Raw genomic sequence first — 11,856 nt, forward strand, 5'->3', positions numbered from 1 at the left:
TGGATCAGGTGGACACTTGAGTCTATGTTGTCATCTCCTGCCTGGAGGGGAGATGAGAGGGTAGAGGGGGTTAGAAGCTGATGACATGGACACGTAAAGAGAGACTGGAGGGAGGGAGCGGGCTGTCTCATTAGGGGGAGAGCAACTGGGAGTATGTAGCAAGGTATATAAAACTTTTTGTTTCAGAGACTGACTTGATTTGTAAAGTTTCACTTAAAGCAGAAAAAAAAAAAGCATATAGTTTATTACCAACCTTGCTTTGTTTTCATCTCCTCTTTTGTTTCCCAAAATGGAACTTTTTATAATGAATAAAATTCTCTGACCTTCTAAAATTCTTTATCCAGGTCTACTGACATCGTGACATCATGCATTTTCTTCAGTTTTAGGACTCCATGCAGTATCCCTCTTTTAGTTAAGGTTAGGTATTACTTAGGCAATCCTGGTACTTGTCTTAATATTTTTCATTTTATTTTATTGTGTTTTTTACTTAGGCAATTCTGGCACTTGTCTTAGTATTTTTCATTTTATTTTATTGTGTTTTTTACTTAGGCAATCCTGGCACTTGTCTTAACATTTTTCATTTTATTTTATTGTGTTTTTTACTTAGGCAATCCTGGCACTTGTCTTAATATTTTTCATTTTATTTTATTGTGTTTTAGGTGAAAGTTAATAATAGCACACATTAGTTTCTCACTCAAAAAATTTATAAACAAATTATTTTATGACATTGTTTGCAACCCGCACGATGTGTCTGCACTCTCCCCCTTTCCCTTTCTGTCTCGGGCCTTCTGTGTCCATTTGTCCCATTTTCCTGTCCCTTCCTGCCTTCTCATGTTTGTTTTTGGGCAGGCGTTGCCCACTTGGTCTCCTGTATTTGATTGAACTAAGAAGCACATTCCTCACATATGTTACTGTTTGATTTATAGGCCTTTCTAATCTTTGGCTGAAAGGTAGATGTCAAAAGTGGTTTTAGTTCTTAGTTAGCATGGTGCCTGTGGGTCATAGTCTCACAGGTTCCTCCAGTCTCTGTCAGACCAGTAAGCCTGTTCTTAATTTTGTGAATTTGAATTTTACTCCTGCTCTGTCTGGAACCCTCTATTATGATCCCTGTTAGAGCGGTGGGTGGTGGTAACCGGTCACCATCTAGTTTTCCTGGGCTCAGGCTGGTGGAGGGTGTGATTCATGTGGTCCACTTGTCCTTTGAACTAATATTTTCCTTGTATCTTCAGCTTTCTTCATTCTCCTTTGCTCCTAACATGATGGTAACAATAGATGTATTTTAGATGGCTGACCACAAGCTTTTAAGACCCCAGATGCTACTCATTTATGTAGGATGTAGAGCATTTTCTTTACGAAATATGTTATGCGAATTGAGGTAGATAGCTCCTGAGATCATGGTCCCCAACATTCAGCCCCAGTAACTTGGTCCCTCAAGGTATTTAGATGTGTCTAGGAAACTTCTACAGCTTTGCCTTGGTCAAGTTGTGCTCACTTACCCTGTATTGTGTGTTTTCTTTTCCTTCACCAACATTAATGTTTGTCTACTACCTAGTTAGTGATCTCCCCTCTTCACCCCTCCCCTCGCTCATAACCAATATTGTTTTTTTTTTTTTTCATGTAAACCTTTTTTTGGGTTTTATAATAGTGGTCTCACAATATTTGTCCTTTTGTGATTGACTTATATCACTCAGAATGCCCCCAGATTCACCCATATTGTGAGATGTTTAGAAGATTCATCATAATTCTTTATTGTTGCATAGTATTCCATGTGGACTAAAGTAAAAGTAGCTTTTTGAACATTGTTTCTATGTATGAAAGGGGTTAACTAATATAAATCATTTGTGAAAGTTTATTTCTTGAACCTGAGATAGAAGTGTTTGATTACATATTCTCATGATGTAAAAATCATCCAGGAGTCAGCCAAGTCTGTTATGAACCTGAAAACCAGACAGACTAACAGGTTCCATTTTGTTGTTGTTCCTGACAACCAAAACTAGCTATGGGGTGCCAGAGATTTCAAATGAACCAAATGGAGTCCTAATGTTCTGACAAAATGAAACAAATGATTTGGAAATCAAAGGTTTTGAACATCTTCCTTCAGCTTTCTCATATTCTAGGAAGGGGCTTGTATTAGGTCTTTCCAATTCATCTTCAGGTCTTGTTTACATAATGAAACCTCTGTGATCTTTGGCATACAGATCTTCTGTAAATAACTTAATTTCTATATACTGTATGAAAACTACATAATTTATAAGGTTTATTACATAGATGCTGCACTATTAGATCAACACCTTTAGACTTAAATTATTAGAGTCCTGGTATGTCTGAAATAGTTGGAAATGTTGGCAAATTTGATAAATGTTGGTTACGGATCATGAAATGTGAGAAAAAATAAGGCCTTCAAAGGGCAAACACCAATGGTTGTTTCTGTACCTCCTTTTGTTAATGAAGTTAGATATTAATACATTTGAGATGTTTTGATGACAAAATAGGACAGATTTGGGGAAGATGTTGTTGTTGTGTGCCTTCAAGTAGATTCCGACTCATAGCAATCTATAGGACAGAGTGGAACTGCCTCATAGGGTTTCCTAGTCTGTAATCTTCATGTGGACAGATTGCCAAGTCTTTTCTCCCAAGGAGCCACTGATGGGTCGGAACCACCAATCTTTTGCAATTAGCCGAGCGCCTAAGCATTATGTGAAAGACACAATATTGACTGCACTCATGATGCTGATTGGAATCATAATGAAATAACATCTCTTTTTTTTTAAGTTGATTAAATGAGCCCTGGTTGTGTAAATGACTAGGCACTCAGCTGCTAACCAAAAGTATGGCAGTTTGAGCCCACCCAGCAGCTTCACGGGAGAAAGACCTGGCAATCTGTTTCCATAAAGGTTATAGTCAAGGAAACCCTATGGGGGCAGTTCTACTCTGTCATATGGGGTTGCTATGAATTGGAATTGACTGAATGGCAGCTAACAACAAGGTGATTCATCCAGATCACTCTCTATCTTCTTTATATTATTCAGGAATCCTTTACATCCATAAATCCGAGTCAAGGAGAACTCTGATAGAGTACATTATGCCCTTTCAAAGCTTCAGCTCTCTCCTTTAGGAGGGTCATTTATAAATCTGTACCTCTAGCCACAATACCTAGAGTGAACCCTAGATCTTTCTTTCCAAATGCTTGTTGGACCTTTTCCTATATGTGTATCCTGAATCACAAGAAAAATCATCCATTCTGTCTGACTTGAATTCAGATAATGCTGAACTATTTCCTCTTTAGCTTGTTCTAGAGATGACCATCTTCCACCAACTCTTCCTCCCATACACATACATACAGTATGTGCATAGTTATTTTTTACATGAATGCTATTGTAGTTCTTGCATTGTTTAAGATAAATACATGCACTTGCAAAAGTAAAACTTCACCTCCCATTCAAAGAGGTGGAATCTACTAGAAGGTCAGGCTATTTTGGGTAAAGAAAAACAAATATTCCGCAGGCTTACTGATTATCAAAATTCAGAAGTAGGACTTAAAAAGAGGGAATGAATGAAGAAGCTGTGATACAAATTTTCCTTTATGTTACACCATAACCTGAAGTGTGCTCTAGGGAATAACCTTTAAAAAGAGAAATTTCTCTGTAGCTCTGGAACCTACTAATGCAAATGTAATATGATCTTTAAAGACATGTCTACCTCTCCTGAGCTTTAGTCTCTTGCCATTAACTACTCAGAAAACACTAGATAAAGATGGCAAAGGTTGTAGGGTTTCAGCAACACTTCTCCAAATCTGCAGAGTGAACCTGTGAGTGATTTCTCCCTCATGAAGGAGCAATTTCCCTCTGTTTCAAATCTTTTAAGAGGCGTCGAAGGAATAGTGGAAACAAAACTGAACTTGGAGGCTGAAGATTCGGGTATGATTTGCTCTTCAATTTTTATGTTTAGAAAAGTTATAAGCTCTCTGACTTTCAGTGTCCTTACGTGGAAGTGGAGATTAATTACTGTTACCTTATAGGGATTTTGTCAGAATCAATTCGGAGATCATAAAATCACATTATAAAAATGAAGCAATGTAAAAATAACATTAAAGTTTTCATTCAGAAACCATGGTGGCGTAGTGGTTAAGTGCTATGGCTGCTAAGCAAAGGGTCAGCAGTTTGAATCTGCCAGGTGCTCCTTGGAAACTCTCTGGGGCAGCTCTACTCTGCCCTATAGGGTTGCTATGAGTCGGAACAGACTCGACAGCACTGGGTTTGGTTTTTTTGGTTTAGGAAGTCAGAATTAGTAAGAACTCAGAAAAGGATTCCTAATGTTCTAGATGTGGGATCCAATTTTACTTTTTAACAGATGTGTATTGGTTAAGTTTCTTAAACAATTTGTGCCTCACTTTCCAAATGTAAAAGGAGAATTAACACTACCTTTCTCATATTTTTTTCCCTCATAGACATGTAAAAAAAAAAAGCAAAAAAAAAACTTTTTTTTCTTTTTTTTTTCTCATAGACATGTGACAAGGACTGAGGACTTAATGTACCTAAAGTACAATGCCTAGAATATTTATGTGCAACAATTAAATCAGGCATTTTGTTAGTTTTTTAAATTAAAGATCGTACACAAAAGCATCTCAATAGGCTTCTATCACCCTAAGGGACTCTCCCTCAGGGATATTCTGGCCTTCCTCATGGCATTTGTTTCCCATTCTTTGCCTAAAGAATGATATTAATTTGTTATTATGTAGCCACTGTACTGATATTCATAAGTGCTATTACAGAAGTGGATAGATCTACTGTGTTTATATTAAATCCACCTATTTTTTTTTATTCACCAGGGGAACCATTTCTTAATCTTTATTTTGCTTACTTTTTTAAATATATTTGAAAATGTGGGCAAAATAAACATGAACTATATAATAAAATTAAAAATCTCAAAGTTATAAGGGATGTTAATGGTGGATATGGAATAAATCTTGCATTATAATTAGGAAACTCCTTCATGGCATCCTGAAAGAAAGTCATCTTATTCCTATTGGAATCCTTAGAGTAACAGGAAATCATTCCTTCATAAGGAAACTTATTAATTTTTTTCTTTCTGTACTAAAATAAAATCTAACTTTTTGCTAGTTTCATTCCTTTTTACTGGTTATTCACCATGGAAAACCACACAACAAATCTACACAGCAGCTCTTCAGGCATTTGAAGATGAGCACTAGCATCTTTAGGCAAAATATTCCTGGGAGCAATCACACCAAAGGATTTGGCTCTGCAATCAGAAAGCTTGAGTTTAAATGTCAGCTTGGTCACTTTCCAGTAGTGTGGTGGAGTTACTAAACCTCTCTGTGCTTTTATTTTCTCTCCTGTTTAATCAAATTGTTTTGAGACTTAAAACAAAACAAACACAAAAAACACTGAATTGAAAAAAGAAATTAGCACAGAACCTAGCAAATGATCAGTTCTTTTTATGGCTGAATAATACATCATCGCATACCACATTTTATTTATCCATTCATCTGTTGGTGGGCACTTGGGTTGTTTTCCCCATTTGGCTGAGATTTCAGGAAGCTCCATTGACTTCTCGGCTACTTTCCACTTTGCTTCTTAGTGTGTTACTCAGCCTAGGTATATCAGAAACTGCCTGGAGGGAGAAATTAGTGCAAATATTAGGCTCATTTTTTGTGGAGCTCTTCTTTCCAACGTCTTGGCACATCAAGTCCTGGTTGCCACAACAGTGTTTTGATGCCTTCAAATAGATGTGTCTTGTATAGGATTTGTAATTGTTTTCACCGTAAGTAATGGTCTTTTACATGTTTCTCTACAAGAGCTGGAAGAGAAAACTCACTTGCATTGTTTTCTTTTGAGACATTTACATGTTATATTAACAGCCATAGATGCTGGCTTCCTGTGCACAATTGTCTTCTTGTCTATAGCCTACCTGTTGAATGTGGTTCTGTGTACTGAAGTTTGCTATTTGCAGTTTAGATTAACTTCTGCTGAAGTACTGGAAATAGCTTAAATGGCCATGAAATTTGGGAATTTTTTTTTTTTTTTGTGGATCATTTTTTGATTACTAATTCAATCTCTTAACTTGTTATGGGTATGTTCAGATCATCTATTTCTTCTAGAGACACTTTTTGTAGTTCATATCCTTTGACTAATTTGCCCATTTATCTAAATTATCTAATTTGTTGGAATATAATTATTCATAGTATTACCATCCCTTTAATTTCTGTAAAGTCAGTAGTAATGTCCGTTCTTTCATTTATGATTCTAATAATTTGAATCGTCTCTCTTTTTCTCTTGGTCAATTTAGCTAATGGTTTGTCTATTTTGTTGATCCTATCAAAGAGCCATTTTTAGTATCATTGATTTTCTCTATTGCTTCTGTATTCTCATTAATTCCTGCCCTAATCTTTATTTATTTTTATTCCTTTTGAATGGATAGAACAACTAGACAAAAGATTAAAAAGAAATATAAGACTTGACCAATACTATAAACCAACTAGACCTAACAGATTTCTATAGAACACTCCACAAAAAAAAAAAAAAAAAACAGAATATACATTCTTCTCAAGTGGACATAAAACATTATCCACAATATACTGTATAATAGGTCATAAAACAAACTTTAATACATTTAAAATGATAGAAATAATACAGAGCATGTTCTCTGACCACAATGGAATAAACTTAAAAATTAATAGCAGAAAAAATGTAGGAAACTCACAAATGTGTGCACATTAAACAACACACTCCTAAGTAAGCAATAAATAAAAAGGGACATAAGAAATACCTTATGATGAATAAAAATGAAGACACAGCTCAAGGGAAATTTATAACTAGAAATATTGGGACAGAACAAAGATCTCAAATCAATAACTTAAACTTCCAAATTAAATCATTGGGCAAAAAGAATCTAAAACAAAAGGAAGGAAAAACATACCACAAAAAAAGGAAAAGGAAACAGATCTTTATAAGAATAAGATTTCTATATATCATTGGAATTAAAATAACATTTCAATAAATCACTGGGGTCTATCTAATGGCAACACCATGTTTCCATGTCAAAGAGATGGTATATCTACTGGAGTTTAGCCTACTGATAACCCACCACAGAATTCTGTAATTGGGATCTGCTTTCAGACAAAAAAAAAAAAAAAAAAAAACAGGAGAAAGATGGGGGAGAAAAAAAAAGGAAACTCACATTACGCTTGCATGGATTTCTTCAAATTTGGACTCCTCTTTCCAATTTGCCTCCTTTTGTATACTTTTCATATTTCTTAGGCAATTGCATTTATATTTTATCTAGAGTTTTAAATTGCAATCTCTGGGAAAGATAAACATTTAGTCAAAACCAACAGTTTCAGAATAGAGTCAAGAGTTTTATTGTCCATGTGCTTTTCTGTAGATCTGCCCCTACATAAGAAGGTTGATTGTTAAAACATAAAGCCAACACATCCATCAGAGAGATGCTTGGTTTGACATCTGTGTTCACACTCTAGCATCCTGTGTTCTTCTTTGAAGTTTATCATTCTGACAAAGATGAGGAATGTCTCAATGGTGACCAAGTTTATTCTGCTGGGCATCCCGCACACAGAGCGTCTGGAGAGCATACTCTTTATCTTGTTTTTGTCCTTCTATCTCTTCACCCTGATGGGGAACCTACTCATACTACTCGCAATTGTCTCCTCCTCTCGGCTTCACACTCCCATGTACTTCTTTCTGTGCAAGCTGTCTGTGTGTGACATATTTTTCCCTTCAGTGAGCTCCCCCAAGATGCTGTTCTACCTCTCAGGGAACAGCCGAGCTATCTCCTATGCAGGCTGTGTGTCCCAGCTCTTCTTTCACCACTTCCTGGGCTGCACTGAGGGCTTCCTGTACACCGTGATGGCCTATGATTGCTTTGTGGCCATATGTTACCCTCTGCGCTACAGAGTCATCATGAGTCACAGAGTATGTGCAATCCTGGCCATGGGAACCTCTTTTTTTGGCTGTATTCAGGCCATATTTCTAACAACTCTCACCTTCCAATTGCCCTACTGTGGGCCCAATGAAGTAGACTCTTACTTTTGTGATATCCCAGTGATGGTGAAGCTGGCCTGTGCAGATACCTCAGCCCTGAAGATGGTGGGGTTCATCAGTGTGGGCCTCATGCCCCTCGGCTGCTTCCTTCTCATCCTCACCTCCTATAGCTGCATTGTCTTCTCTATTCTTCAAATCCGCTCTGCAGAGGGCAGACGCCGTGCCTTCTCCACCTGCAGTGCCCATCTCACTGCCATCCTCCTTGCCTTTATGCCAGTGGTTCTCATCTACCTGCAGCCCACTCCTAACCCCTCTCTTAATGCAGCTGTTCAGATCCTGAATAACCTGGTTACTCCCATGCTGAACCCCTTGATCTACAGCCTAAGAAACAAGGAAGTGAAATATTCTCTGAGGAAAGTGCTACAGCAGCTGGACTTACTTTCTGAGAAGTGATAGAGAGAAATCAGTAGCTAACAATTCAATAGAACTACACTGCTTATAAAAGGTATGCTCTAGGGAAAAAGATACTATTACCGCCACCTTTTTGATGAAAAAGCAAGGACTTGAAGAAATAAAGTGACTAGTACGAGGTCACATAACTAATAAGCTGTCCTGCCCAGAAAGGATTGTCTTTTTCTAGTTGGCAAAAGAACTCGGACCTTCTTTCTTTCATACTTTATTCCCTCGCTGTTTTTCCTGTCCCACTTCCTCTCCTTCTCTTCCCTTCCGTTTCATGATCACTTGTTCATCTTGGCTGCAGTGATCATCTCCTCAAATACCTGTATTGGGTAAAATCTCATTTGATGGTTTAGGTGTTGTTGAAAAAACAGTAAAGGTGCAACCCCATTGCTTCAGGCAGCACTCTTGACTTTTGAAATATAAACATGCTGTATAAAGAAAAAAGACTTCTGACTGGGACCTAGTTCAGGTCAATAGTGGGATAAGCAGTGGTACCAGTGTGATGTATCCTTTACATAGTCTGTCTGTTGGTCTTAGACCTGAGCATCGGTCTTTACTGGGAGCTGATACAGTAGGAGAAAGAGAATGTGGACAGGTCAGCTAGAAGGAATCTAGAGGAGTAACTGATTCCGTTGTTTTTCAGTATTAGAAAATTTCATCTTGGTTTCGTATTTCCCAACACAGTAAGGGGTTGATGCTGAGCTAAGGCTCCTATTTTGTGTTTTTGAATATTCCGCTTACAAAAAGGCTGTGACATTAGCTCTCTCCGCTTACACTTTTTTTTGTTGTTGTTGTTGCCTAAAGGTTGGACAGGCAACCCTGGTGGCATAATGGTTAAGAGTTATGGCTGCTAGCCAAAACTTCAGCAGTTTGAATTCACCAGGCACTCCTTGGAAAACCTATGGAGTGGTTCTACTCTGTGCTATAGGGTCACTATGAGTTGGAATCGACTTGACTACAATGGGTTTTTTTTTTTAAAGGTTGGACTTAGCAACATGTGTTAAGAGACATGTGCTATTTCAAACCTGGCAGCAATCTGAAGGAAAGAAAGGACAGTGAGAAAAGGGTGATGGGAAGAGAATTTCCTGAAGCAGAGGCAAGACTTCCCCTCTCTTGGTTCTTTCAGGATCAGAGAGCAGTCAGAAATCTGCCAGCCTGAACTGGCCCCAACAACATGGTGCTTCAGCTTCATGACAGGGTGGTGAGCCTACGCATGCTCCTGAAGGGGAGAATGCCTTTTTTATCCTCACCTTTTTTAAGATCTCAGGATACTTTTATTGCTGTCTGTGGCTTTTTTAACTTTTTTATGTGTGTATGTTTATGTGTTTTGTTTTTGTTTGTTTGTTTGTTTTGAGGTAAACAAGAGCCTAAGGACGAAGGTGGAAATGCATCTCAAGTTATTTCAGACTTGGTAAAATTACAAAAGTCCCCTGGATTTCTGTGATGATCCTTTACTATTTCTCAGTTTCTATTGCAGTCCCCTAATTGTTTCTTCTCACAGAACTTAAATGAGACACGTTTTAGGAATATAGTTGGGATGCCATTTATTTGCATTTAACTAGTTGATATTTGGGTATTACTACTGTGGTGGCTTTCATGTTGCTGTGATGCTAGAAGTTATGCCACTTGTATTTCAGCAGTGCCACCCATGGTGGACAGGTTTCAGCAGAGTTTCTAGACTAAGGCAAACTAGGAGGAAGGGCCTGGTGGTCTGCTTCCAAAAATTAGCCAATGAAAACCTTATAGGCTCAAACATATCAATAATTGTGGGATGGCACAGGACCGGGTAAAGTTTTATTATTTTGTACAGAAAATTGGCATGAGTCGTAGCTGACTCAACGGCAATTAACAACAATGAACTGTGCTAGAGGTGAGAAATGAAAAAATGAAGAAAGCATGCCCCCAGCCTTAACAATCTCTTGAAGGAAGCATGTATATTATAAAAAAAAAAAAATTTAATAATACTTTATACAAAATACATGTTGATAAATCCTATAAACAGGGTATCGTAAAAAAGTATTATAAAGAAAATCTATTGTAACAGGTATTGGGTGTTCTGTCTTCTATATTTTTCAGCCAAGCATCTGCTAATGAATTAATCCACCAAGTTTTTTGGATCCATACCCAATTGAATATTTAGGCATGCCAGCAAAACACCTATACAATCTTCCCTTCAGGATTGTCCTGTAGGAGGGAAGAAAACATTAGTAAGTTCAATTCAGAGAGATTGCCCACCTCTGCTAAATGTGTTGTCTCACCAAGGAAAAGAACTGGCAAAATATTCAAAAATAAGAGTCTTGAATTTAAGTATTGTACAGCTGTATGTAGTGCCAAAATGTATAGACTTCTAACTGACCAGATAAAACTAGGTCAATCCCTGGGCATTGAGAATCATTCTCAAGAATTAGCACATGCAATAGACCACAAACAAACTTAGATGTTTATGATGTCAATATCTAGAGATTCTAAATATCTAAAGACTTATGGCAGGAAGGCATTGGGTCTTTTCCTTTCCCATTCTCATTGCTCCCTCTACTTGTCATCACCAACTGGCTGGTTTGTGGTAAGTTCACTTTAGATAAAAAGCATTTATTTACGAATAGAAGCTAAAATAGGAATTCATGAGTTTTCACCACTCACATGACATAAGCTTAGTTTGGAACCAAAGCTGTTGCATTGAGTCAATTCTGATTCATGGTGACCACGTGCACTATGCTTCTATGGAGTAAAACTGAACTCCACTGGGTTTTCTTGACTGTAATCTTCACAGAAGCAGATCATCAGACCTTTCTCTTAAGGTGTCACTTTGTGAGTTTGATCATTTTAAAAGTGATCAATACAGTAATTTTTATGAAAAAGCAGTATAAATTTCAATACACAGTTGTCCTGGAAACCTAGGTTTTATGCATACTTTGGGTTAGTGAATTTCCTTGTAGTAACTTAGAAACAAGGGGTGGAGAAGAACAGTGTCCTGTAATCAGGTTGATGTTCTCTTTCTTCTCTCTCTGATGGTAAATATAAATCGTACCATCTATATGAGACCAAAGGTCAACAACTACTCTAAAGTGAAGACGAGAAGATAAGCGGGCAGGGAAACCAGAGTGCCGGAAATGGGACAACCAGAGTGCAATTAGAGAGAATGTTGACATAGTGTAAAAAATGTAACTAATGCTACCAAACAATTTGTGTAGCAATTGTCAAATGGGAACCTAATTTGCTGTGTAAACTCTCACCAAAAAACAATATAATATTATTAAAAAATATTTAAATCATACCTCCAGAATTTAGCTTCCTCAGAGCTAGAATTCTACCTGGAGCCCCTTCACCTTATCAAGGATGAGAAATATGGGTAAGCTTTTCACTTACGTAAATATCTTTCTTT

The 11,856-nt window shown here is 37.4% G+C and overlaps 1 protein-coding gene across 1 annotated transcript; it reads left to right on the top strand.

Moving 5' to 3' along the window:
- Positions 1-7,179: 7,179 nt before the first annotated feature.
- LOC100655200 (olfactory receptor 10D1B-like) lies at positions 7,180-8,468 on the top strand. Its single transcript, XM_010597947.3, has one exon. It carries the CDS (start codon positions 7,536-7,538, stop codon positions 8,466-8,468), a length of 933 nt encoding a protein of 310 aa, XP_010596249.1. The 5' UTR covers positions 7,180-7,535.
- Positions 8,469-11,856: the final 3,388 nt, after the last annotated feature.

This window comes from Loxodonta africana, chromosome 15 (assembly GCF_030014295.1).
Source record: "Loxodonta africana isolate mLoxAfr1 chromosome 15, mLoxAfr1.hap2, whole genome shotgun sequence".
NCBI lineage: Eukaryota > Metazoa > Chordata > Mammalia > Proboscidea > Elephantidae > Loxodonta > Loxodonta africana.